This window comes from Guillardia theta, assembly GCF_000315625.1.
Source record: "Guillardia theta CCMP2712 unplaced genomic scaffold GUITHscaffold_262, whole genome shotgun sequence".
NCBI classification, from domain to species: Eukaryota; class Cryptophyceae; order Pyrenomonadales; family Geminigeraceae; genus Guillardia; species Guillardia theta.
In genome coordinates this window covers 1-25,758 of record NW_005434414.1, presented here as the reverse complement: position 1 = coordinate 25,758, position 25,758 = coordinate 1, and the positions used below count along the sequence as shown (strand labels likewise).

General features: G+C 51.2%; 7 protein-coding genes across 7 annotated transcripts in view; 3 read left to right on the top strand and 4 right to left on the bottom strand.

The window, feature by feature from the left end:
* The window catches only part of GUITHDRAFT_148971 (hypothetical protein), a gene marked incomplete at both ends in the record, with an annotated part of 3,707 nt that extends 1,264 nt beyond the window's left edge, over positions 1-2,443 (bottom strand). The window contains 7 exons of the mRNA XM_005818858.1: positions 198-239; positions 423-822; positions 874-1,061; positions 1,323-1,432; positions 1,480-1,513; positions 1,743-1,800; positions 1,845-2,443. Of these exons, the coding sequence (XP_005818915.1) occupies positions 198-239; positions 423-822; positions 874-1,061; positions 1,323-1,432; positions 1,480-1,513; positions 1,743-1,800; positions 1,845-2,443 (1,431 nt within the window). The remainder of the gene's footprint in view (positions 1-197; positions 240-422; positions 823-873; positions 1,062-1,322; positions 1,433-1,479; positions 1,514-1,742; positions 1,801-1,844) is intronic.
* A 214-nt stretch (positions 2,444-2,657) lies between these two features.
* Positions 2,658-5,195, top strand: GUITHDRAFT_98704 (hypothetical protein). The gene is made up of 16 exons (XM_005818857.1): positions 2,658-2,817; positions 2,870-2,974; positions 3,018-3,097; positions 3,143-3,177; positions 3,224-3,288; positions 3,350-3,419; positions 3,538-3,599; positions 3,645-3,668; positions 3,729-3,788; positions 3,833-3,897; positions 3,948-4,070; positions 4,349-4,384; positions 4,439-4,471; positions 4,522-4,570; positions 4,884-4,976; positions 5,019-5,195. Exons 1-16 carry the CDS (start codon positions 2,677-2,679, stop codon positions 5,097-5,099), a joined length of 1,122 nt encoding a protein of 373 aa, XP_005818914.1. The 5' UTR covers positions 2,658-2,676; the 3' UTR covers positions 5,100-5,195.
* A 2,541-nt stretch (positions 5,196-7,736) lies between these two features.
* Positions 7,737-8,084, top strand: GUITHDRAFT_39867 (hypothetical protein; the record flags this gene model as incomplete). Its single annotated transcript, XM_005818856.1, has 1 exon — positions 7,737-8,084. A coding segment is annotated over one exon (348 nt), but the record flags the coding sequence as incomplete, so codon positions are not given.
* A 675-nt stretch (positions 8,085-8,759) lies between these two features.
* GUITHDRAFT_121883 (hypothetical protein) lies at positions 8,760-14,318 on the bottom strand (the record flags this gene model as incomplete). Its single annotated transcript, XM_005818855.1, has 24 exons — positions 8,760-8,818; positions 8,923-8,992; positions 9,083-9,134; positions 9,178-9,224; positions 9,411-9,508; positions 9,681-9,722; positions 9,892-9,968; positions 10,016-10,065; positions 10,594-10,989; positions 11,526-11,633; positions 11,881-11,914; positions 11,968-12,051; positions 12,096-12,156; positions 12,387-12,474; positions 12,519-12,588; positions 12,636-12,704; positions 12,817-12,986; positions 13,106-13,148; positions 13,196-13,246; positions 13,419-13,486; positions 13,552-13,609; positions 13,660-13,730; positions 14,118-14,178; positions 14,227-14,318. The coding sequence occupies 24 exons, from the start codon at positions 14,316-14,318 to the stop codon at positions 8,760-8,762; spliced, it is 2,019 nt and encodes a 672-aa protein (XP_005818912.1).
* A 973-nt stretch (positions 14,319-15,291) lies between these two features.
* Positions 15,292-16,254, top strand: GUITHDRAFT_148968 (hypothetical protein; the record flags this gene model as incomplete). Its single annotated transcript, XM_005818854.1, has 8 exons — positions 15,292-15,323; positions 15,369-15,434; positions 15,494-15,539; positions 15,598-15,655; positions 15,702-15,766; positions 15,968-16,028; positions 16,081-16,128; positions 16,172-16,254. 8 exons carry the CDS (start codon positions 15,292-15,294, stop codon positions 16,252-16,254), a joined length of 459 nt encoding a protein of 152 aa, XP_005818911.1.
* A 5,483-nt stretch (positions 16,255-21,737) lies between these two features.
* On the bottom strand, positions 21,738-22,772 carry GUITHDRAFT_156454 (hypothetical protein). The gene is made up of 6 exons (XM_005818853.1): positions 22,747-22,772; positions 22,409-22,689; positions 22,262-22,311; positions 22,171-22,208; positions 21,876-22,118; positions 21,738-21,819 (listed from the first exon to the last, which is right to left on the bottom strand). The coding sequence occupies exons 2-4, from the start codon at positions 22,479-22,481 to the stop codon at positions 22,176-22,178; spliced, it is 156 nt and encodes a 51-aa protein (XP_005818910.1). The 5' UTR covers positions 22,482-22,689; positions 22,747-22,772; the 3' UTR covers positions 21,738-21,819; positions 21,876-22,118; positions 22,171-22,175.
* GUITHDRAFT_156452 (hypothetical protein) lies at positions 22,731-24,069 on the bottom strand. Its single transcript, XM_005818852.1, has 9 exons — positions 23,961-24,069; positions 23,877-23,902; positions 23,810-23,825; positions 23,576-23,643; positions 23,419-23,507; positions 23,316-23,367; positions 23,237-23,259; positions 22,925-23,052; positions 22,731-22,866 (listed from the first exon to the last, which is right to left on the bottom strand). The coding sequence occupies exons 1-8, from the start codon at positions 24,037-24,039 to the stop codon at positions 23,013-23,015; spliced, it is 393 nt and encodes a 130-aa protein (XP_005818909.1). The 5' UTR covers positions 24,040-24,069; the 3' UTR covers positions 22,731-22,866; positions 22,925-23,012.
* Between the last annotated feature and the right edge of the window lie 1,689 nt (positions 24,070-25,758).

Genomic DNA, 25,758 nt, shown 5'->3' with positions numbered 1-25,758 from the left:
CTAGTCTCCCATTGAGAATTGTCGTGGCTCAAGGACGGAGGGAGGGAGGAAAGTAACGGAGTAGTAACAGTGAGAGGAGAAAACCAGGGAGGAGGAGGGAGCGACAAGGAGAAAGAGCATCATGTCAAGGGAAGCGAGGAGGAGATTAGAAGAGAGGAGGAAAGGGAAGGAGAGGAGAGGAGGGTCGAGACCAGGACCTTTCGCCAGGAGATGTAGTTGTCGTCGCAGATTTCATAATTCTGTCGGGGGATGATGAGGAAGAGGAAACGAGAAGACACAGAGAACGCGATTTATGGAAGAGAAGGAGAGGAGAGGATTATCCAGATGGGGAGGAGTGTCTTGGGGAATAGACGTAGGAGGAGGAGGAGGAGGAGGAGGAGTGGGGAGGGGGAGGAGGAGGAGGAGGAGGAGGAGGAGATGACCTGGTAGAATTGAGGGGTAAATTCGTCCATGGGTATTCGGCTGTTCAACTTTTCCTTGACATTCTCTCGAGTGATCTTATCGGTACCGTCGGCAGGCAGCAGGCAAACAAACTCCCAATCATGATTGTGATAGATCCATTCCCTTGACTTTAGCACCAACTCGCACCTCCCTGCTGCTCCTCCTGTGCCTGCTCCTGCTCCTGCTCCTGCTCCTGCTCCTGCTCCTGCTCCTGCTCCTGCTCCTGCTCCTGCTCCTGCTCCTGCTCCTGCTCCTGCTCCTGCTCCTGCTCCTGCTCGTCCACATCGCTCATTCTCCGTCAGCTCATCACGCGCGCACACGTAGATAACTCTGCGAGAGGCGCGGGAGACGTTGAGCCGATCGACCCACACGGCGAAAAAACTTGACACCAAAAAAGACGTCATTCGATACCCTCACGAGCGCAGCTGGGACCTGTGACGAAGATGAATCTCATCCGCCTGCTCCAGTAGGTGAGGAGCAAGGAACAAGCTCTCCCGCCCCTCCTCCCGCTCCTCCGAGTTTGAAAATTTCCTCTTGGTCGTCACGTTGCGCATCTCCGGCAAATGTCTGAACATCCCGCATGGAGATTGAGCAACATCCCAGACAAACGCGACTCGCGACTGTCCAACGCGAGGAGGAGGGGGAGGAAGAGGAGGAGGAGGAGGAGGAGGAGGAGGAGGAGGAGGAGGAGAAGGAGAAGGAGGGAAGGCGGCGTAAGGGAGAAGGAGCTGGCGAGTATGCTGATAGAGGAGCGGGTCGGCAGAAGGCTCTTGTGAGAGGAAGAGACGCAAGTAAGAGGCAAGAGGAGGAGGGAGATGCTCCCAAGTCAGTCCGACGTGGAGGTAGGACTGGAGGAGGATGGGGAGGGAGGGCGAGAGGACTTGTGAGTCTCCTAGGGGACAAACTTCATCTGAAGCTCTTGATAGCTTCTCCTGCATTGTCGCTTCCTCGTCTGGTTTCCATTGTCCTGCTCCGACTACCTCGGTGTCTCCTGCAGCAGCTGCGTCACTTGCTTGTTGACTATGCATCCTCCTCCACCTGTCAGCTCATCCAAGAGTTTCGATAGGTCGGACTGAAGACGATGATCAGCAGCGGACATGGAGGTGTGAAAACTAGGGGCGGAGAGTTTAGGATGAGGAGAGTGAAGGGTGAAGTGAGGAGGAGGGGGAGGAGGAGGGGGAGAAAGGAGGAGGAGGAGGAGGTGTGGTGGTGGTGGAGAAGGAGGGAGACGGGGGATTGAGGAGGATTCTTCAGTTGTTCTAGCGGGAGGAAGAACAGAAAGAGAGGGGATCGCAGCAAACCAGATGGCGGAAGGGGAGGGGCTGGACGTTGACGTAGTCCTTGACAAAGACATGAAACCTAAGGACAGGGTCAGGAACGACATCAAAATATCTCATGCTCACAGTCTTTTCTCCTCCTCTTTGACCGGCAGCACGACATTTGCATACAATGACGCGATCTCGGTGATGAGGTGTTTCCAGATGATGTAGTTGGACAAGCAGAAGGAGGGGAGGAGCAGGAGAACACTGCGAGAAGAATCTTGAGGAGGCCACCAGAAGTGACAGCTGGTAGTGAACAGTTCGCTGTGATCCTTTCCTTCCTTTCGTTCCTGGCTCTCTTCGACTCGCAAACTCACTTTGATCACATCGAACCTGTCGTGGACGTGTATGTTTGTTGGCCTCGTCAAGCTGTAAAAGCGATCTTCATGAGTCTGGTCATCCCTGCATGGTTCTGCTTGGAACTCCTTCTTCCCCTCCATCAAGCTTCTCTGTGCGATCGCGAGTGACAAGGCACTTTTGCGGAGAGCAGAGCAACGGAATCGGAGAAGCAGAACGGGCTCCTGCTCCTGCTCGCGCGACATCAGCCTCCTGTCTCGCGGGAAGAGGATCTCGACTGCCTGCGTCTCTTCATCAGGTTCGGCATCTGCCCGGCATGACAGGGCGAGGAGGAGGAGGAGGAGGAGGAGGCGGAGGAGGAGGAGACTCGACCCCGCTTTTGCCATACTCCTCCCTCCTAGAGTCGCAAAAATATGCTGCCCAACATTCATCCTATTTGGCAGGTAGCTTCTTGTGCTGTCCTTTATAAAACAAGTTTGCTATGGATATATATAATATCAGTACCATAACACACTCATCTTAAAACTTATTTCAAGAAAAATATTTAAAGTGTGGTAGTAAAATTTTCAATAATTTGTACCGGGGACATATAAAGGCGATCCCCCCTTTGCCCTACCACATGCTCCCCCCTGCCTGCCTGGGATCAGTGCGGCACCTGCAGGTTCGAGCACAGACACACGCAAGCAGCTTCCTCCGCTCTCAGCTTCGTAAGAGACCAGCATCCTCTCCCGTCTCCTGCGCCATGAGCACAAACATACAGGTAGATCGCCTGCCTGCCAGCCTGTGCCCAGCCCTTGCTGATGTTGCTCTAGGTTATCCTGGGAACGATGACATTCGGCTGGAGTTATTCGTCATCAAAGATTGAAAACCAAGTAGCGGGAAAGATGCTCGATGCTTTCTTCGATGCCGGACACAAGGTTCGCAAGGCCCGAGCTCTGGCATGGTGACAAGTCGGTACAGGACGTTGACACGGCCTTGACGTATGCGGGAGGGAAGACAGAAGAGATGATTGGAGCTTTGCTGGGACCCGACACTGAGAGGTTCTGCGATATCCGAGCTTCCCTCTAGTCTGATTCCTCTCATAGAGCCAAGCGACTTGGGGTACTCGCAACCAAAGCCGGTCAGGCGCTGCGCTGCTTGTGTTGCTGGGTTGACAGGTGGTGCAGGCCCGTGGCAGGGGATGACAATGAATGGCAATGGCGGCTTGTCACCGGAAGAGCTTCGAAAGAAGGTGAGATGTCACGTTTCTGTTATGAGATGTCACATTTCTGTCATGATCTCGTGTTGCTCAGGTGGAAACAAGTTGCAAGAGTTTGAAGCGAGATTCTATCGACCTCTTCTACCTGCATGCTCCTGACACTGGTTTAACCCCCTTTCACCCCCACTTCCCCATCTTGTCAAACGCCCCCCCCTCTTTGCCCCGCTTCCTCTTCCTCACCTTCTCGCTTGTTATCTTGACTTGCCTCTCTCCTCGTCCCAGCTACGCGCATCGAAGACACACTCGCTACCGTGAACCAGCTGCACAAAGAAGGGAAGATCAAGGTGGCTAGAAACGTTTAACACTTCCTCTCGTCTGACCTTGTACAGGCACTGGGGCTATCGAACTTTCAGGTGCAAACTCATTTCAGTCTTGTTTTGCAATCGTTTCTGTGTGTCACTGCGCCATCGAAGGCATGGGAAGTTTGCTACATCCATCAGATATGCTCGAAGAACAACTACCTCTCTCCGACTGTGATGTAGATGTAGTGAGTGTTGGTATCTCACAGTCTCATCAGGTGTATCAGGGGATGTACAATGCAGTGACAAGAGAGGTAGAACGGGAGCTGCTGCCCTGCTTGAGGTTGAAAATCTTGTTCACGCTGCTGCTGATGTCTGAGAGCTGGGATGAAGGAAACTTGGCATTTCTTTCTATTGCTACAACCCGCTTGCTGGCGGTATTCTGTCGGGCAAACACCAGAGAAATGAAGACCCGTCGGCTGGTCGATTTCAAAACAACAAGATGTACAAGGACAGGTGAATTTCAGATGTTTCGATCAAATCTTCCTGTTGTTGCTCAGCATCACATTCATCTGTCGTGTATGATGCGATTATCTGCCTTCTCAGTTACTCTTGCCTCTGATCTCCACGACATCTTGGATACTTGCGAATGTTACATTCGAAATCATATGTGACTGTTACATTCGACTGTAATCGACTCAAGTATATGACATTCTACGTAATTGTCATGTCTGACTATGTTTGACGTATCACGTGACTGTTACACATGATGTCATTTTTGACCTTTCCCCCAGGTTCTGGAAGGATTCTTTCTTCGATGCTGCAGAGAGGTGAAAACACGTTTGCTGTGCTTCACAATGGGAAGCTGACACACGTGATCTCAGCATTCAGAAGGCGTGCGATGCAGAACAGACAAGGTTTGCGGAGTCTTACTGTAACTTTCATCTCTGAGCTTTCATCACTTCAGCATGGTCTCCGCGGCTTTCCGATGGCTCCTGCACCACTCCAAGCTACAGGTGATAAACCTGCCCCGACTTGCTGCCTGCTATGCCTCCTCTCTCTCCCCCTCGCATGCAGCAGAGCAGGAGCTGTCAGCTGCCAGTCATGTTCTAGTCTAGCCCTGACTCACCTTCCCTGACTCACCTTCCCTGACTCCCCCTCCCAGTCTCTCCCTCCCTGTCTCTCCCTCCCTGACTCTCCCTCCCTGACTCTCCCTCCCTGACTCTCCCTCCCTGACTCTCCCTCCCTGACTCTCGCTCCCTGACTCTCGCTCCCTGACTCTCACTCCCTGACTCTCACTCCCTGACTGTCCTTCTCTTCTTCTCGCAGGATGGCGACGCGATCATCATCGGGGCGAGCAGCGAGCAGCAGCTTGACTCGAACCTCAAGGCCCTCAAGGATAAGAACGCTCTGTCGCCGGAGGTCAAACTCGCGGTCAAATGTCTTAGAGCTGACGCCTTCCAGGTCCTCTCTGCCATTGACACTGCCTGGGAACGATGCAAGGCTGACTGCCCCTCCTATGAGCGCGGATCTTCAGCCCTCTAAGTCCGTCCGGGAGCCTCCCGGCCTCTGCTGGGATGCCTCAGGCGTCTCTAAGTTCCCAAACTTCCCTTCACTGTGACTGAATGACACGTTCAACTTATATGGCGCTGCGTTTTCAGCCGGGTTTTGGGATGCCTCAGGCGTCTCTAAGTTCCCAAACTTCCCTTCACTGTGACTGAATGACACGTTCAACTTATATGGCGCTGCGTTTTCAGCCGGGTTTTGGGATGCCTCAGGCGTCTCTAAGTTCCCAAACTTCCCTTCACTGTGACTGAATGACACGTTCAACTTATATGGCACTGCGCACTGCCAAGTCGGTTCTGCTGCCCAGCGGCCCAGCATGAGCCTCCGTACTGTAGAGCTGTCGCGGTGCTTTTACACTACATGTGGTCACGCTCGGCGGCCCGGCGACGTGACCAGATCCCACTGATGGACCGGGCCGCCCGGCGGCACTTGTGGTTTTGTACCAGAAAGTTTACTCATATGTCCACATACGCCGAGGGTTCTGGGAATGCTCAGGGGGACCTGAGCAGTCGCTTCGAGGATGGGGAGGAGAAGTTGGATGATCGTCCACGTGCTGCTCGCATGTCTTGCTTGTCCATCCCACCTCTCACACCTCGTGGCTCCCTCCCCTCCTCCCCTCCTTACCCTGCCCTCTCATGCCATCCGGTTACGAGGCGGCAGCTCGGTACCCTCAGGACCCCCACGGATGGTAAGGAACCCACCCGTGCAAGTTGACTAGTAGGCCTTATCTTGAGAGCAGCAGATGAAGTACGTCAAGAGAGGTACAGGCTTGCCATTGCCTTCCACCCCCTGTGTGGTCTTCTACAACTACAAGGGATACCTCACAGAAGGGAAGCGTGTGTTCAACAACACCTTCGGAGGCAATCCTGCAACTGCAATGGTGGACGAAAGAGGTCGCACACATGGATGTCATGTACAGTGAAATGGTGTGCGAGCAGTCGTCTCATCTTGCCCTCACAGATCAAAGCTATCGAGTCTGCATTGAAGCGGATGCGCTGCGGAGACAGGGTCCTGGTCAAGGTGTGACTGCAGCCTCGAACCAGGAAGTGGGTGTGGGATGACTGTACCTGTTCTAGGCGGAACATGGCTGCGCTTTTGGAACCAGAGGATGCAAGTACTCTTGGCTTCCGCATCATGTCTGACTCGTTCATGTCCAGCTCAAGACGGGCTGGTGCCGCCGAATGCGACAGTGACATTGGTAAGCTCGCTGATTGTGGTGCTCGGTCGACTGTTTCCTTGACAGGAGATAGAGCTGCTACGGTTCGGAGGAGAAGACATCTTGAAGAATGGCAAAGGAAGCATACTTCTCTCATACATAACTCAGTGGCCCGATGTATTGCGATCAGAATGCTGTTGGCTCTCAAGATGAAACGTTGTTCAGGTCCTTGCAAATGGAACAGTTGTCCCGACTTCACCGTGAGCTCAGCTCTTTTGCTGTGCAGTCTGTATGCTCACTGCTCAACAGGGAAGCGCGGCATTCGAGTTTCGATGCGAGTGTCAACTGGAAAACTCCCTTCAGCACAAATCTGGGGGATGAAGTTGATGTCAGGTTAACATACATCGTCGTACATCAGGTCAGCTGCTCACAAATATTGCGAATGTGATCAAAGATTGCAAGGGGAGGATGCTGTTCAAATCTCTCAATGAAGAGACGTTCACTATCCTTCGGAGCTCCTTCCCCGATTCCAACAATGAGATTTACAAAAATGACTTACAAGGTCTGCAAGCAATGCCGGTGGGATCATGACAACAGTCAAACTTGTCGCAGATCAAGACAACTTTCAGAGTCCCGAGGAAAAGCTGGCTGATCAGAGGATTCGCGACGTAGCTCTTATGACACTCTTTCATGCTATTGATCCCCTTGATGTCAGAGTCGTTGCCCGGACGAATTCAAGGAATATCTTTTGAATCACACGGGGACTCGTCACGACTACAAAGAGCTGTCGGGCAGACTACCTCACGGCATTGCGCTAGCTATTGGCAAAGAGCTCGTCAAGGGATCGATCTCAAGGTTTGTCTCTTCTCCATGATATCTCCCCGCATTCCAGCCTTACTCTTTACAAGGATTACCGTACAAAGGGAGTATTTCAACCTGGCCTATCCAGACCTCCCATATGACGAGTTGGAGTTTTACGTCGAGCTTGTCGACTGGGATGTCAAGCTTGAACTCTTTCAGAGCGACAAGTTAGGGGCAGTGAACCTCAAGATCATCGGAGCTCCTCTGTCATTTCTCACGCATATACAAGACCTGTCCATCGTCACACTCGTGCTACATGTGAGTCTCTTAGGGAGTTGGCGAGCGTTGACAAGAGCTGACGTGCTTGGCAGGGATCAACGTCTGCAGGTCACGTCTTCATGCCTGCTCGAAACTTCACCGTCATAATTGGAGACGGAGATTTGGGCGGGTACATCGAGGACGCGCTGGTACATCTCAAGGAGGGGCAGCACGCTGTGATCGATATCTCCGGTGAGATAGCGAGGAGCGTCGGTCCTAGTCTGAAGCCTCTGCTGCCTGAGCTCGGGCAGTCAGAGCACATCTTGTGGGAGTGTCAAATCTTCAACGTCAAACCGTCGTGGAGCATGGAGTTCGAGGACCTGATGCGCCACGTCAAGATACGCCGAGAGCGAGGAAACGAATTCTTCACGTCGGGCGAGTACGAGAAAGCTGACAGCTTCTATGAAAGCGCCTTTGACCTCCTGCTGTGCGAGGAGGGTGACGGCTCGAGGGAGCATCGGCGGATAGTGGGGGACGAAAGGGCTCTACTGCTGACGAATAGAGCAACCGTGTGCTACAAGCGGGCCAAGTACAACGAAACTATCGCGTACTGCAGTCAAGCGCTTGCGATTCGAACGAACATGATCAAGGCGAAATTCAGGCGAGCGCAAGCGAACCTGGAGCTGGGTCACTACGAGGAGGCGGAACGGGACTGCAGGAGCATCTTAGAGATCGAGCCGGAGAACCAGGCGGCCACCCGACTGACCCTCCTTGTCTCAGAGAAGCAGAAGGAGGCGAAGACACAGACAGCTCAGTTCTGCGTACGAGCTATGGGGAACGCTGGCAAGAAGGGATGACAAAAGATACGTATTCGAATCGAGAGACTCTCATAGTGATTGATGAAAGTCTTGCTGAGATTGAAACTTGTAACACTTGTCACTTCAACTGTCTTGTTTCCTTGCGATGTTCCTTCAAGATGGCCATCAAGGTCGTCTGCAAGATGCTGTAATCTCCTTCTCCACGCCTCAGCTACTTTGCAGGAATCTCTCCCTGTTGTATCTTGCTTTAGATCTTCTTCTGCTTCAGAACTTCATCGCAGTACCGTGCATTGAGTCCTTCATTGTGAGGCCTCGTGTAGTTTCCCTAGTCATCCTCCTTCGCTTCCGCAGCCAAACGATTGATCAAAGATTCCGCAAACGGCATGTCTCGAAGTACATTGATATGGCGACTGCAATCATCGTTCTGTGAGGATTCTACTTTATTGAGAGACTGAATGACACCCGGCTACTCATCATAACCAAGTTTTCGATCCTTCTTTTCCAAGTTTTCGTTGCAAGTTTTCGATCCTTCTTTTCAAGTTTTCGATGCAAGTTTTCGATCCTTCTTTTCAAGTTTTCGTTCCTTCTTTTCCATACCTCACTCGTCTAGGATGCGACCTTGCCATCAGGGAATATGTTGCGATCTGCACCCAACCTGCTAACCACTGAAACCATCTCAGCTACACGCACATCTTTCGCCCCTCCTCCCCCCCTCTCCCCTTTCCCTTCCCCGCACAACCTCCCTCCAGCCCTCCCCCAGCTGCTGTACCGATATTGTAAGCAGCTCCTATCGCCTCATGGACTTCCCAGGTCATCAGGAGTCCTCGTTCAAACTCCTCCTGCGCCATGTCAGGGGCAAGAGGAGAAGGAGGAAAAGGAGGGGAAGGAGAAGGAGCAGGAGAAGGAGCAGGAGACAAAGTCAACATTACAGTAAGCAGTTGAGTGTCGAAGAGAGGAAGTTCATCTCTTGTATCCTCTAGTCTGCTTCAACTTCAACTTCCCGCATCTCTTCCCTTCCCTTCACCTTCCCTTGATGCTCTTCGCCCGCTCCTTCCGCTGTATCAGGGCAACCTGCACAAAAAGACTCAATACGATAGGACGGACAACCTGAAGACGCTGAGGAAGCAAATTAAAGAGAAGGGGGGGTGAGGGAAGTGGGAGGAGGAGGAGGAGGAGGAGGAGAATGCAAAGGAAGGTGAGGAATAGGACAATGACGAGGTGGTAGTGCAGGAAGGGGAGGAAAGGGTCGAGTCTGACCGCAAGCTCTTCATAGTCAAGGAGATTTCTCGTGACCATCCATTGCATTCCTGCTGACTTCACCATCCCCGATGCGACTCTCTGTACAAAACTCTCTCCTGCTCCTCGCGTCATTACCAGCCAAACTCTCCTGCCCTCCTCTTGTGCCTGCCTGCCTGCCTGCCTGCCTGCCTGACTGACTGTCTGACTGACTGTCTGACTGACTGATTCCTCCTCTTTCCTTCTCAACTTTGTCTTGATATTTCGAGCCTCCCGTCCCTCTTGGTTTACCTGGTAGTGTCAGGATGGGAACTCCGCTCCACAGAACGTCGCCTGCCATGGGAGCAAGATCAATAGACGGAGAGCAGAACAAGAAGAAGAGGAAAGAGACGCAGAGAGAGGAGAGAGGAGAGAGGAGAGAGCGATCAAGGAAGGATAGGTGGGAAAGGAAAGGACAGCAAGAGCATGAGGAGGAATGCTGGAGGGATGAAGAGGATGGTACCGGCAGTAGTGTGTGCGTTGAAGAGAGGAGTGTCCAAGAAAACATCAGCCAGTCCCTTCACTCGAAATTCTCTCTCCCTGCAGGCGCAAAAATCATCGTCATCATCTCCCCCTCCTGCTCTCACCGAGGAAACTGCTCGTGACTGACGATGCGCGATGGGTCCACTCCTCGCTTCTAAGAAACAAAGAGATTGAGAGAGGAGGAAGAGAAAACAACAAGGAGGAGAAACTCCCAGAAGAAAAGGAGAAGGGCAAGGATGGAGTAGGAACGAAGAAAATGGATGAAGTGGCGGATTGAGTGGGAGAGGAAGCAAGAAGGGGGAGAAAGAAGAGGAAGAGGAGGAGATGGAGTGTGTGGAGGATGTTCAATTTGATAGGAAGGAAAGCTTCTGTTTCAAACCTGAGCAGATTTTTTGAGGTTCGCAACTCCCTGCTTGGTAAACTCTAGGAACCACAACTTGGCGCTGGAGAGAAAGTAAGAGCAAGGAGATGAATAGATTGCACTGGAGCAATCCAAGGATGAAGGCTAGAGGAGGTCCATGAGAGGGGGATAGAGGAGGAGGGCTAGGATGAAGTAAGAGGAGAGGAGGAATAGAGGAGGAGGGCTAGGGAAGTAAGAGGAGAGGAGAAATAGAGGAGGAGGACTAGGATGAAGGCATTGCCTGGGGACTCGTTTCAAAATTTTCATCCACACATCGAAGACCTCCGGCTCTATCTTGTAAAGCTGTAATGGCATGATTTGAGTTCGATTGTCAGGACAAACGACAACAGCATGAGCGTTGACCTGATTGAAACATGCGAGAATGATGTCATCGTCGTCGAAACCTAGCTCTCTCCTGGTGGGCTGTTCATCATCAGACGTGATCCTCCGCACTTTCTCATTCTTTGAGAGGATATTCATCATCACGACCTCCATCATCATCTCCATCATCATCTCCATCATCATCTCAATCTCCATCTCCACCATCATCGTCTCCATCATCGTCTCCATCATCGTCATTGTCATCATCATCATCATCATCATCATCATCATTTCCATCAGCTCCATCTTCATCTCCAGCAGCTCCTCACACCTTGGGTCCATGAATGGGATCATCGCCTGTCAGGTAGACCTGGAGGATACGTCAATCTGAATTCGATGAAGCAGCAGCAGCAGCAGCAGCAGCAGATCCCCTTCCTCCCCCTCTCCTTCCTCTTTGTGACCTCTCGGCGGCTCTGCCGGTGATCGTTTGTGAGGTAGGTGTTGGGGAGGAGGACGAGTCGCTCAGTGTAATGTTCGGCATAGTCCTACCAATGTAACAGGTATCAGATGTAACGAGGAGGGCAAGAGACATCTACAAGACACAGGGAGGGCGATGGAGAAATTCAAAAGATCCTTGGGAGTGAAGGAGAAAACCTTACAGGAGGAGTTGTGAAGGGGTCAGATGTCAAGTAGTCGATATAACCCGCGCCCATAGTGCCTGGGAAGCCATGGAAAGATACCTGAGGGGGTTTTGAGCAGTTCTGATGAAGAAGGAAGAAGGGAGGAGGAGAAAGAAAGTTGAAGGAGGAGGATGCATCCTCCCTAGCACAGGGCAATAGGCAAAGCGAGAATGGAACAAAAGGAAAGAAATGGGAGGAGAAATTTTGCAGGACCTGAATTGGAGAAGGACCGATAGCGAACACCTCAGTCTGCATGTTCATAGTGTAGCCAGTGAGGTCGATAAGAACGTTGATGTTGTCATCTCTTATTCTCTCTGCCATCTGCTCTGTTGGTGAGCGAGGGTTGAGCAAGTGAAGGGCAGAAACAAGTGAAGTGAAGATAAGCATGACTTGAAAAGCAGTAAAGATAAGAATGACTTGAAGAGCAGTAAAGATAAGATTGACTTGAAAAGGAGTAAAGATAAGAATGACATAAAGAGAAAGCAAGAAGTGGGTTGGATGGTATGGTGGGCAGGCAGGGTAGAAAAGATGAACGCGAGGAAAGAGAGGGGAGGAGAAAAATGTGAACCATTTGATGGCTCTTCCCCTGAAGCTCCACGAACCTGCATGGAAGGATTCAGTCAGGAATCAAGGACCTGTTGCTCTCTCCGCCTACTTGTCGCATCCTCGCTTGATCGCAGCGCGAACAGGCGAACCATCATCGCCCTGAGCAGCGTAGCAGTAGACGTCTACCGACATGCTGCACTCCTCTCAATCGACTTTATTATCGGCGGCTCCTCCTACCGATTGTGCATTGAGAATTGACTCCTCATGCTCCGAGCGGTGGTGGTGGAGTTGTGAAACCCTGGGCGGAGGAAAAGTCAACTCAAGCCCAAGAAGTCAAGTCAAGCTAAAGAAGTCAAGTCAAGCTCAAGGAGATGAAGGTAGAGAAACAGGAAGAGAAGAGGCCTAAGGAGAAAGAGGAGAGAAAAGATTCAGAACAAGATAAGCCGTGCAAAGGCATAAGAAACAAGTAGAGGGAAGACAAGTTCAAAAAGGAAAGCATTGATGCCGGGTTTTGACTGAGCGGCTCACCGGATCCCGACAAGTAACCTATTCTCAATCTGCTACCTTTCCCTGCCAGTTTCGAACCTCCCGGTTCAAAGCGGTTGAGGTATGCAACCTGTTGCAAGTCAACGGCCTCACTTGGACTTGCTTCTGCTCTACTTTTTCTTCCACGGTCCTCGACCACATCTGAGCGTTCCTCTTGTGCTCGTCTGAGCTGAAATTGAACTCGCTGCAGCACCATGTCAGCTGGAGTACGCGAGAGGAGGAAGAGCTCACAAGGCATGGAAGGGAACAACCAAAGAGCGTCGCTGAGCCAGCTGCTCATGGAGAGCTTTCCGGAGAAGCCTGAGGAGAAACAATATGAGATGACGTTCTGAAGATTATCCCAGCCTCACAACTCATCTTCTAGCACATCGCAAACACTTCGAGCAGATCAAAGCCTAAGGTATCATCTCACTTGTTATGCTTGTACTTGCGGCTCCACTCGCAGACTCTGTTCTCAGTGATGACGAGGTTTGTGAGAGGGATAGGATGGGTTGGGATGAACGTCAGCGTCTTCCGCAAAGCTTGGATCGCCTCCTCGTTCTGGGATAAACTCATGTACGCGCTGCCAAGGTTGTTCCACGCCTGCAGGGAACGAGATAAGAGACTCAGGCTCTCCTCCTTCTCCTCCTCCTTCTTCTCCTCTTGCTCTTCCTCCTCCTCATAGCTGCCTCCGTCAACACAAGTGCTACTGTACCAAGCACCTGATAGTTGGAGTCTTGAATCTTGGTCGCCTGCAAGAAATCTCTGCCGGAAGCGAGTCAAGGCAGGGATCAGAGCAGCCCGCAACATACGCAGAAGCGCTGTAGTGATCTCCCCTTGCTTGATGAGCATTGCCACGCGCACTGTAGATATCCAAGTCATTTTAGCTAGTTAGCCTCCGACCTTCGATTTTCTTCCATGATCTCTCTCTTCTATTGTCTCATCCTATTGTCTCATCTTCTTTCTCCCATCCTCCCACGTTTGCTCTTCTTCGCTTCCCAAGAGCATCTCTCTTCCTCCAACCTTCCCTCTTACAAGTAAAGCATGTCTGCCTTGGGGTGCAACTTGATAGCCTTGCTGTAGGCTACCAGAGCAGAGTCGATCTTGCATCCTAGCCGTCAGTCTGCATGCCATGCCCCTCAAAGCTCCTTGCCTGCCCTCTCCTGACAAACACTTGCCCCAGCATGCTCCAGGCGTCTTCGCGCTTCGGCTCGATTTTGGTAGCCCTGGGAAGCAGTCAAGGGAGCAGGAGCAGGTGGAGGACGGCATCCATCACTTCTGCAAGTATCTTTCCACTTCATCCAGCCGGTTGAGATTCTCCAGGCAGATCGCGATGTTTACAAGGTTCTGACCCCAAGTTAATATCCTCCGCTATCCTACTAGCCCCACTCGTATCCTCCGCTATCCTACTAGCCCCACTCGTATCCTCCGCTATCCTACTAGCCCCACTCGTATCCTCTACTATCCTACTAGCCCCACTCGTATCCTCTACTATCCTACTAGCCCCACTCGTATCCTCTACTATCCTACTAGCCCCACTCGTATCCTCCGCTATCCTACTAGCCCCACTCGTATCCTCTACTATCCTACTAGCCCCACTCGTATCCTCTACTATCCTACTAGCCCCACTCGTATCCTCTACTATCCTACTAGCCCCACTCGTATCCTCCACTGTCCTCTCATTTATCTCACAACCTTCACTGTCCTCTCATTTATCTCACAACCTTCACTGACCTCTGCATCCAGTGGCTGCATGCGTTCCATCTCTAAGAAGAGCATGAGTGCTTCGTCAAACCTGCAGCAGGATCATGCATGGGTACACTGATCTTCTGAAGCAGTTTACCTTCCCTGGTTGGACAGATCAACTCCTTCATAGCCGAGATCCGCAAAGCTCTTTTGCTTTGAGTCTACCAGACTCATCAAGCACAAGCACATGCTTATCAAGTGCTTGATCCATCTGAACAATTAGTCCACAAGCGAACTCTTGCTTCACCCCCTGTTTCTTATCTCTTCCCCTCTCATCCTCCTCCTCCATTGCTCTCATATCACTCATCGTCATAGTGCTCATCCTCACAGCCGTGATCGCCCTCGTCTCCCTCTCCCTCGTCTCCCTCTCCTCCCTCCCACACCCCCTCCTCTTCCTTCTCTCCCTCCTCCTTCTCTCCCTCCTCCTCCTCTCCCTCCTCCTCCTCCTCTCTCTCTCTCTTGTCTCCCTCTCTCTCTCCTCCTCCTCCTCCTCTCTCTCTCTCTCCCTCTCCTCTCTCCCTCTCCTCTCTCCTCTCTCCTCTCTCCTCCTCTCTCTCTCTCTTGACTTTCTCCACCTCCTCTCCTTCCTCCTCCTCTTCGTCACTCACCCCTCCGATGCATCTTTGTGAAAGTGCAGACTTTGTCAAGTATCAAATCGATTGAAATCAGCTATCGTCGGGGTCAACTTGACTAAAGGGCTGACCCGAACGGCATGGTGGATGCCAATGTGGCCGACAAGCGCGACCGAAACGACGTAAGAGACGAACATGAGAGGAGGATCAAGCGAAGAGGGAGAAGAAGCTGAGGAGCGGATGAGGGAGGGTCAGAGGGTGTACAGAGATGATCAGCTGAGAAAAGTTTCAATGCAAATGAATCATTCAATTTACAGGCAATTGATGTTTTAAGGACGATTGACACGAATCTTTCATGGCTGAGAAACATAAAGAGAACGAAGAGTCGCTTTCTGATCCTTGCACATGTGACGAATGAACTTTAGAGAATGAGAAACTGAGTGTTTTCCAGAGTTCAAGTGATCGAGCTTCTGTTGTATTGAAGATTGTTCCCAAGTGCCGTCATTGCTTCTATTTATTTTGAAGAGTGAGATGTTTTCAGAGAGGTGCCTCTAAGCGAGCATCAAACTTTCCTCGAAAGGCATCTGGCCATGGGTCAACTAGAGCATCCCAACGTCGCTCAGTACTGATCTTGATCGCCTTTGTTCCTACTGACTTGTGTGCGCAGATGTTTCGAAATGCACTCCATTGCCGAGGGCATAACCTATGTGAGGATGGAAGCGATCCAAGGAAGGTGTGAAGCATTCTCAGAGGAGGAAGCGCTCAGCTTTTTAGTTTGAAAGTGCTGTGTAGTGACTTGGACGCTTTGCTGAAGATCCACACGCGTTTCTCGGAAGATGTAAGTTCCTCCATCGGGTTTATCCTGACGGTTGCTTGCCTCATGATTCATGTGACAGGAGGCGGTAGCTATCATACGAGGAGTGCTAAAGGGTCTTTCTGCTCTACATGCGCGAGGTGTTGATTTCATACATCTTTTTTCTTCTCTAAATCAGCGTGCTAGCGATTGTGCACTGCGGTATCAATCCCTCCAACATCATGATTGCAAAGATGGCACCATTTGTCAAAGTAAGATATCACTGTATGTGTTGAGGATTCAGAGTTTTATTTCTGCACAGCTCATCAATTTCTCTTTTACACATGGAGTTGGCGAACGTAATGTCTCTTTTCCTTTGTATGTTCGAGCTGATGATCATTCCAAGGAATTGCAAGAAGATCGAAGGTCGATGACTGCTGAGAATGCTTGAAGTAGCTCATGAAACCCTAAAGCATCAAGACGCAGCATACCTCGCTCCTGAACAATTGCTGGAGGGAAAGCATGCTTCCACTGGTCGTTGTTGTGTTTGCCTGTCTTGTTTGCTTAACTGGATGTCATATGACAGCCATCGATATCTGGGCTGTTGGAATTCTTCTATATCACATGTTGTCAGGTTGTTCTTTTCCCGCCTTTGACATGTTGACCCCTGCTCGCAGGGGAATTTCCCTTTGAAATCAGTGAGAAGATGGAAGACATGATACACTGTATTCATTGGCATGCGCTGCTCCACTTGGATTAACGGAAGGCACAAGGGATCAAAGCAGGAGAGCCTCGGGATCTTACGCTCGAACAAAGTAAGAGAGAAGGGGGCTGACTCTGATGTTGTGACCTCGCTCAGGCCCACCAATCTCGCGGAGTACCTCATTCCTTTACAAGAGAGCTCTTGCAAAGGTGAGGCACTTCCTAGCACAAGTACTTGGCTCATCGTCAATAAGGATCCGCTGCTGAGGCCCGCCGATGCGAAAGAGATGCTTGTCTTCCTCGAGTTGGAGCAAGGTGCTGAACCCTTCTGATAGCAGCTCCTTTGATGTCAATGCTCCAGATGAGGTGGGGAACGGCGTGAAGGCAGGCGATACGAATCTGCAGGTGAATCATTGTGGCCAGACAAGCATGAGGAGCTGACTCAGTGAGAAGAATATGGAGAGACGAGTGATGGCGATGCGTATGGTGAGTCAAGTGGCGAGAAACGAGGCGAGACGTGACCTAAGGAACAGGCAAGAATGCGGATCCATTCAGTGTTGGTTGTAAGTCGTGAAAATGCTGATTTGAAGTTGGTGATACCGATGATGTTCAAAGGAGGAGAAGGCAAAGCTGGAGAACATGTACCGACGCCTCAGCAAGATCTCTCTATTCAACACCGATGGCAGTGTTTCCTTGACAAACTCCATGCTTTCTGAGCGCATCGCATAAAAGCCAGGCCAACACATGGTGTAAGCTTTCGACGTTCACTCCTCCCAAGAAAGCACTGATAACCATGGGTTCACGTGGTCGAGCAACAATGAGATCCTACCGCCTCCCCAAACAGTCGCTTAAAAAGAATTCTCTGCTTCGCTGATCGTAGCATCATCGGAGGGAGGGCTCGATGGGTGACGCAGATGATGGACTGCTTGTTTTTGACTCGGCTGTCTGTCGCGTAGCTTCATTTGCAATTCATCACCAGAGTGTCAATTCCTAAAATGATGCAATGAAAACCCGCATTACGGAGAATTCTTTCTTCTCCTCCCTCGGAATCGCTTCATCAACCAGAACCCACAACTTCTACTGCGACATCCAGGTCCTTGCCTGCTGCACTGTTACCTTGGCGGGCCTTAGGGTTGCAGCGCCGGGTATTTCGGGCACATGGCTGCGCGCCAGGTGTAGGGGAAGCCGCCAGGGCGCGAAGGAAGCTGCGAGCAAGGGTTTGGTATAGTTCAACAAACAGCTTTCTAAGTATGGTTCTTCAGTATGATGAGAGTGTTCGCAACCTGCTGTATCGTAGATCATGCCAATACACGCACAGGGCGAGCTTGTGGATGCCTCGGTCCTCGAAGCTGATCTGGTCGAGAGGGTGAAGAGCTTCGCGAAGCGTTATCCTAACAGTAGGACAGCCCAGGCTTGCAAGGCTGTGGAGGGATGCACCCCCGACGCCAAGAAGCAATGACTGGATGGAGTGGCGCATCCAGAGAGTGGTTTATGCAGCAGATGGAGGAGGCCAAGGTCGAGACATACACCGCCTCAGCAGGCAACGAGGTGACTTCCTTCATCTCCATGACTCTCCTGGGCATCTCCTCGGTGTATGTCGACCATGAAGAGAAGTTGAAGAAGAAATTCGAAGAGATCGGACTAGGGTTTGGGGTTTAGGGTTTAGGGTTAGGCGAGAGATGAGCAAAGAGCAATAGTTCTTAGCTATGAAATTCTCGACTAAGAGTCTAATAAACTCAAATAATAATAATAATAATAGGGTTTAGGGTTTAGGGTTTAGGGTTGTCCGGACCGAGGCCCGGGGGAAGGGACGTGAGTCCCAGGGACCCATCCACAACCCACCTGCCACCTCATCCATCATCCACTCACTGGCCGAAGGCCGGCCGAGACCGCCAAGGTGTGTCGGAGCCGAGGAAGCAACACAAGTAAAGCACGGACGACCCAGGCCAAGGCCGGCGGAGGAAACTCCACTGGCTGGGGCCGGGGAAGACCACTGAAGTATATCAGAGGAGGGAGCAGAGCAGAAGCACGGCTGCCATAGGGGCCAGCCAAGTCGGGCCGAACTGCCAGGTCACGAGATCCCTGTTAGACTAGAATAGAGCAAGGTGATAACAAGCCATGCAACCTACCTAGCATTCTAATAAACTCAACTACTACTACTACTAGGGTTTAGGGTTTAGGGTTTAGGGTTGGAAGACACGGAATGGGAAAGCATCAAGACAGCAGCAATCAAGCAACTGATGGAGGTGCAACACATGCTATGGACGGCAAGAAGGGGAAGCGAGTCGACCTAGTCCGATGGGGGCAGGTGAGGGGGCAGGCGCGGCACAGGGGCAAGCCACATATGGAGCACAGGCGGCAGGGAAGGAAAACAAGCCTAGCATCAAGGAGGCAGGCGCAGCTCAGGGTTTAGGGTTTAGGGTTTAGGGTTTAGGGTTTAGGGTTTAGGGTTTAGCACCATGGCTGCACGCGTGGTCACCATGGCTGCACGCGTGGTGTAGGGGAAGCTGCCAGGGCGCCAAGGAAGCTGCAAGCGAGAGGTTTGTATACTTCAAATAGCTTTCTAAGTATGGTTCTTCAGTATGATGAGAGTGTTCGCAACCTGCTGTATCAGAGATCATGCCAATACACGCAGAGCGGACTTGTGGATGCCTCTGTCCTCGAAGCTGATCTGGTCGAGAGGGTGAAGAGCTTCGCGAAGCGTTATCCTAACAGCAGGACAGCCCAGGCTTGCAAGGCTGTGGAGGGATGCACCCCCGACGCTATCGCAGAAGCCATCCGCTCGACATGTCAGCAGGCACGACGTGAGCTTCTACAAGAAGCAATGACTGGATGGAGTGACGCATCCAGAGAATGGTTTATGAAGCAGATTGAAGAAGCCAAGAAGGAGAAGGTCGAGACATACACCGCCTCAGCAGGCAACGAGGTGACTTCCTTCATCTCCATGACTCTCCTGGGCATCTCCTCGGTGTATGTCAACCATGAAGAGAAGCTGAAGAAGAAATTCGAAGAGATCGGACTGATCGTAGACTCAGTGCAAGAGAGTAAAGCAATCATGTGGAAGGCTCCGTATAGACCCGAGATAGCGAGTGCTGAGGAGATCCCGGTGACTGTTTCCTTCCTCCGCAATGCACAAGCGGAGAAGCTCTGGCAGGGAAGAGAGGACTTCGCGATCTATGGTCGCAAGTTCACAGCTGTACATGTGAGCATCGTGCACGATCGATCTTTCAAGATTCGAGCCAAGAGAGGACCCTGGGGCAAAGGGGGCAGCTTGGCAGAGCTGACCCACCTGTTAACCTTGGGCGGCATGACAACGGCTGAGATAGCTGCCGTCTATCGCTATCAGCTGCTGCGCCAGTCCCTTGCAGCGGTCCAACTCCAGCCGCTGGCAGGCATGCTGGTCGCTGGGGCGCCAGGACAGCAAGTCCACAAAGGCTTAGGTCAGAAAGGCTTCGTCGCTGTAGGGGCCAACGTCATCTGGAGACAGAGGGAGGTGGAGTGGATCGTCTCCTCGAGCTCCCCAGAGGCGAATGATACAGCATTTCGAGCTTTCCGAGAGAGCGAAGCGATGGAGGGAGTACACCTGACTCTGTTCAGCGAGGACCCGAAGATCAGAGAGGCGCTCGCAGTCGAGTTGACAGCCGATCGCTTTGTGTCCAGAAATAAGTTGAAGAAGGCATCAAGACTGCAGAAGAAGGCAGGCGGCAAGGACGGCAAGGAGATCAAGATCATCATCAAGTCGACGGCGGCATCTGGTCGCTTCACGAGGAAGGAGATGGAGGGGCTGTGCAACGGCGGCAACACGTCCATCGCAAGAGTCAAGAGAGTCCTGTTGGAGATCGCTAACAGGCTCGAGATCAAAGTTGAAGGCATCGACATGGAGGAGGATTTGAACACCAAGTCCTGGAACGGGTCCAAGCTATGCATCCTCCTCGGCTCCACGGAGGATGCTCGATGCATGATGAAGGAGCTGCCCTTCTATCTCGAAGGCGCAGCCACCAAGCTCGAAGCAGTCGGCTTCGACAAGGAGCCTGAGGCGGCTGGTCAGCGGGGCACCAGCGACGCAGCGCAGCGACAGGAGGAAAGCGAGGGAGAGTGGCTGGAGTTTACAGACCTGGAGAGGATCACAATGGAGGCAGCATCTCCGTCAAGCCAAGAGGACATGCAGCTTGTCAGCGAGCTGTCAGCAGTCATCGAAGATGCAGCTTCTTTGAACGAGGCGGGGACGAGCGAGCCGATCAAGCTGGTCCTGGACAAGGCTGTTGGCAACCTCCACGACACCTTCTACTCTCCGGGGAGCCTGGAGTTCATGTCGCTGGGAGAGTGGGCGAAGACGCCAGAGGAGCAGGGAGTGGGACGCAACGTTCTCAAGGAGAAGCTGGGGAAGTGGCTGCAGAGCAAGCGCTGGACTCGCGTGCAAGGAGAGAGCAAGAAGGCAAGGAGGGGCAGCGCGTTCTCGCCACGGGCAACGGCAGCTGCTGAGCTTGAGCAGGAGGCGGAGAGCGACGACATAGAGCGTCGATCTCTTAGCTTCCTGTTCATAGCACTGAGTAAATTCGCAGAGATGCATGTGCTGGCCTGCTCGCTGAAGGTGGACAAGAAGGACCGACTGCGGGTGGAGATGAGGGAAGATGACGAAGAAGAGGAAGACATGGAGGAAGAGCAAGGCGAGGGCGAGGAAGAAGACGGGGCGAGCCCGTACCGAGCTTGAGCTGAGCTCAAGGTAAGGAGAGAAGGTAGGAGGCGACCGAAGGCCAAGGTGAGGAGAGGCAACTCTCCTGACTGAGGCTGAGGAAGCTGAATGGAGGAGGAGTAGGTGGCGTCCGAAGGCCAAGGTGAGGAGAGGCAACTCTCCTGACTGAGGGTGAGGAAGCTGAATGGAGGTAGAGTAGGTGGCGACCGAAGGCCAAGGTGAGGAGAGGCAACTCTCCTGACTGAGGCTGAGGAAGCCAAGAGAAGACAGCAGAAGTAGAAAGTAGAAAGACGCCTCAGAAGCAGGGTTCGCATTGTAGGCCGTGTACTCCCAGTGCTCGCGCGCCTCTTTAGACTAGGATCAAATTGCAAAAGCCCACAACGAGGCCGAGCAACATTCTAGCATTCTAATAAACTCACATAATAATAATAGGGTTTAGACATTATCAATTTGATAACAACTGCCCTTCCCATTAAGGAAATCCCCCTACGAACCTCAGGTGGGAAGCGATACTCATCGAAGATTCAAATGGACCTGAAAAGGAAGATTAAGCAACTTCGCAAGGATCTGAGAAGCGCATCAGAAATCACAGACTATATTGATCGTGCACACAGGGAGTCGAGTATCAACGCCGAACTAAGAGAGACTATGATCAAATTCAAGGAGATCTGCACCGAACAGGACCAACAAACCTTCCTGAAAGCTTGCGAGGAACGCCGACGACGACTGGGCACGATAGGGAGTAAAGAGTCCCAGAATGCAATGGGGAAGAAATCAGACTATAAGCCCAAAGCCCCAATGAGTAGCCAACTGCCAGAGAAATGCCACCCAAATACAATTGAACTCACCTCATGGAGCGATCTCCAACCAGCGCTGCAGCGGTCAGAGCTAGAGTATTTACAGGACCTGGATCCGCTGATGGAAGCATTCCTGCAAAACAGCTCCAAAGAATCAAGCAAAACTTTTTGGAATGCAAAACATCAAACCTTACTGCACGTTGAGGTCCTCGGGGCGGGAAATCAAACATCAAAGAAGCTCTCCCTCACCGTGGCGCCAGCACATTTGATTGTACAAATCATTCGGGAACTGCTCCCACAACCAGGAGGGTGGCGCCTAGAAGGATACAAGAACATCGAGCAATTTCTCCCTATGAGATTGGCTAGCGAACTCGAAGATGAAACCCACACGGCAACCTTCTTCGCAGTCAACGGCTGCACGACGAATGGAACCTGCGCAAAGGCGGAGTGTCAAACACGAGGACGATTGATCCCGCTATATGACAAAGGTCAGAAGAACGAAGAAACGACGATCCTCTTCTTCTGCAAACAGTGTCAATCATTCACCTCCGTCCAACCACCGGAATTCAACTCTCCCGCGAACATTGATCAACACCCGACCAGGGAAATAGAAATTGCTTTTCCCCTGGAGCCAGGAGAAATTCAGATTTGGATTCAAAAAGTATCAAATCGCAAGGCAGCAGGCATGGATTTGATCTCAAACGAGATCCTGAAAGCTTTACCTGACAGCGCAAAGGAGGAGATAGGAAAAGTGATCAGTAGAGCGTTGACAGGAGACAAAACGTTGTTGAACATGCTAGCACGAGTCAGACTCCTTCCAAAAAACGAGCTCTGTCATGTTCTGGAAAATATGCGTCCTATATGTATCCTCTCGTCGGTGACGCGAATCTTCCAAGCGGTGATAGCACACAGACTGGCAAAAGCAGCTGAGAGGCACAAGCTGTTAACAGATAACCAAGAGGGTTTCCGACCCGAGGGCGGGACGATCCGTCAAGGTCATAGACTACTTAACATCATCGAGGAGGCCCAGAGCAGTCAAAACAACATTATACTGTTATACCTCGACTTTGCCAACTTCTTCAATAACGTCGCGGTTGAATCCATCGCAAAAATCATGGAGGTATATGGATTCCACCAGCGCGATGTCGACGTCGCAGTCAGCTGCAGTCAAGGCATAGCTCTGCAAATCCAGACTGAGAGGTTTGATACAGCAGCAATCCCGCTCCTCCGGGGATTACCTCAAGGCAGCCCCGCGAGTCCACCAAAAACAAATCTTCTGCTCAGCATCTTGTCCAGACAACTTGATCAACAAAACGAGATTGCAACTCAACACCCTAATAATCTGTCATTTGCAGACGACCTTGTCCTGATAGCACATTCAGTGAGAGAGATGAAAACGCTTGTTCAAGTGGTAGAACGATTCTGTCGATGGAGTGGATTAGAACTGAACACGAAGAAATCTGAAATCACCAGCTTTGATTATCGGCTAAAGAGGGAGATCCAAGGAACACAAAACATCAAGTTCTTTGACAAGGAGTTTGTGAACCTACCACCGACAAAATGGTTCAAATATCTAGGGATCCGGATCAGCTTGTGGAGACCAGGAGGAAGAGGCAACAAGGCGCACACCTGCCCCTTCACGTGGGGAGAGAAAGAACACATCTTGGAGAAGACAAAAGAACTGACAAAGCTGATTGAATCATCTGCTTACTCGGCAGCCCAAAAATATTACCTGGTGAAGGTAGGCATCGTCAATATCTTTAGATACTCGGCGGTACTGGTGAGCTGGTCTTGGTCAGACTTACAAACCTTAGATACCCTCTGGACCAGAGCATTCAAAAGAGCTATGGGATTGAGCAAGAGTACAAGCAACGCTATCTTTCACCTACCTTGGGACAGAGGAGGCCTCCAACTCCCCCATCCAGCACCCATCTTGGGAAGGGCGGCGATTCGGTATCTAGAGAAAGAAACGAATAAGAAATGCAGGGTGGATGATGATATCAAAAGCAGTCTGATCCACAAACTAACATCATGGTGCAACCAATGGGGGTGTCAAACAATAAACCAGTTACAACGAGAAATCAGATCGGGCAGACTCAAAGAGAACGAAGAGATGAGAGGACCGGAAAGACTCGCAATCTGGAGCGCAGACCACCATCAGTTGGGAAATGATTGAAAGCAAGATGAAACCGGGGACAATAGCCATCTTACACGACCTGGAGGACAAGATGCTCTCAGAAGAAAACTCCCTGCCGTCCGGAGAAAACTCCCTACCTACATCTCCTGCTCGGCAAGGCTGGGAGAGTTTTGCAAAGGCATGGAGACTACTGCCCCAAGTAGGCTTCCACTCCATGACAAGTATTTTACCCGTCCCAGATACCGAGGGCATCTCCCTGCACCTGCCCGTGCGACTCTGGCCATTCCCAAAGCAAAGGGAACAAGCAGAAGAAATCCTCGCACAATATCTACAAGCGAATGTCATCTGGGCAAAACTCGGACTTGAGCAGGCAGGAACAGGGAAGAGAAGAAGGCCAGCCAGGGAGGAGGGGAAGCCCCCAAACAAGAGAAGGAAAGGAAAAAGGGAGGCTAGCCCACATGAACTTCAGCCACACAAGAAACTAGCCAGACCGGACCAAGGGAGAGAGGAAACGAATACGAAGGCTTGCACCCGGGTAATTTTGAGGCGGTGGCTCCAACATGACCCCACCTGTTATGATGAAGGAGGGAATCAGCAAGAAAGATTCTGTTACACTACAAGCAACATACCTTTCAAAGTTCAAGGGAACATAGCCATCTTTGAGCGATCTCAAATTGAAGAAAGCAAGACCGTGGATCCACCAATAGAATGGTTGGAAGCGTCGCTGGACTCGGCTCCCTTCGCATCTGCAACAAGGGAAGAGGACGGTAATAACCGAAGAGACTGCAATCAAAGCATCCATCTGCTGCTGGAAATAGTTAATGCATTGGACGACGGCGAAACAGAAGCTACAGCATGGTGGCAACAACTCGAGGAGGTAGTATCAGAGGTTCGCCAAGAAAAAACACAACCATTGGCATACGAGTTTTTACAACATTTAGCGGAGATTACAGAATGCGACATCAGTACATTTCGTAACTGGCCTACCCTACACACACATCCCCAGGCTCTGGACAAGAAGAGAGCAAGGGAACTGCAACGAGTGGTGGTTTGGATGGACAAACAAAAGAGATTTCGTGAACAAATCCTGGATACAATACATGTCATTCTGATAGGATGGAAGAATAACATTGATGAGATACCAGAAGGTTTTGAAATTATCAGCCGGATCCCGAAAGGCGCTCAAATAGCTTATGCAGCAAACTTCTGGAGGACAGGGAATAGGTGCTTGACAAAAACTGTAGAAGAGTTGGGATACTAGTTGGGCACAAACTCCCAACATACTTACGAGACCAACTTCAGGACAACATCCTCCCAACGTATGAGGAGCTGTGTAACAGACGAAGGGATCAGATCCAGCCGCGCAGCAATCATCAAGGCGGAAGGCATTTCACAGCAGCTATTGAAGGAGACATCATGCAGGGCAGAAAAAACAGATCCATGCGAATAGGATATGTTCTCCAACAACAAGAGATGACGTCAGGAGGAGGGATGAAAATCAATGGGAAGTGCAGCATCATTCGAGCGAACACAATCGCAATTGGCTTACTTCTGCAACATGTCCTTGAGGAAGGAATACAGATCAAAAGGGGAAATCAAGTCACAATAATGTACCAGTCCACACGTTTCCACCGCTTTATGACAAATACGTTGCGAATGGATACCATGCGATACGAAGACGAACTGCTGGAGGACTTACATGATCGGTTACTCACTTGCATGAAGAAACTCGAAGGGAGGGGAATCAGGATCCGACTCCAACTAGCAAAAGAATCTCAGAGACACATTCAAGAGGCAAAGGAAATGGCAAAGCAAGGAAAACAAGCAGTCGCCTCGGGATGGGAGAAAGCAATCTACGATAGCCCAATGGAATTCATCATTGCAGGAGAAGAAAATCCTACATCAGGATTCGATCGCTTGAAGAAATGGGACTAC

Excerpts from the sequence above, each read along its gene's own strand:
- GUITHDRAFT_156452 (XM_005818852.1), bottom strand. The coding sequence starts at position 24,039 with ATGGAGTGGAAGCCTACTTGGGGCAGTAGTCTCCATGCCTTTGCAAAA. Across the intron at positions 23,508-23,575 it reads GAGGCCTCCTCTGTCCCAAG|AGGGTATCTAAGGTTTGTAA; the intron begins GTAGGTGAAAGA and ends GCTCTGGTCCAG. Across the intron at positions 23,368-23,418 it reads ACGATGCCTACCTTCACCAG|TTCTTTTGTCTTCTCCAAGA; the intron begins GTAATATTTTTG and ends CAGCTTTGTCAG.
- GUITHDRAFT_156454 (XM_005818853.1), bottom strand. The coding sequence starts at position 22,481 with ATGTTCAACAACGTTTTGTCTCCTGTCAACGCTCTACTGATCACTTTT. Across the intron at positions 22,312-22,408 it reads CTCCTCCTTTGCGCTGTCAG|GGGAAAAGCAATTTCTATTT; the intron begins GTAAAGCTTTCA and ends TCCTGGCTCCAG. Across the intron at positions 22,209-22,261 it reads GTGTTGATCAATGTTCGCGG|AAGAAGAGGATCGTCGTTTC; the intron begins GAGAGTTGAATT and ends CACTGTTTGCAG.
- GUITHDRAFT_98704 (XM_005818857.1), top strand. The coding sequence starts at position 2,677 with ATGCTCCCCCCTGCCTGCCTGGGATCAGTGCGGCACCTGCAGGTTCGA. Across the intron at positions 2,818-2,869 it reads CCATGAGCACAAACATACAG|GTTATCCTGGGAACGATGAC; the intron begins GTAGATCGCCTG and ends ATGTTGCTCTAG. Across the intron at positions 3,898-3,947 it reads GAGCTGCTGCCCTGCTTGAG|GAAACTTGGCATTTCTTTCT; the intron begins GTTGAAAATCTT and ends GCTGGGATGAAG.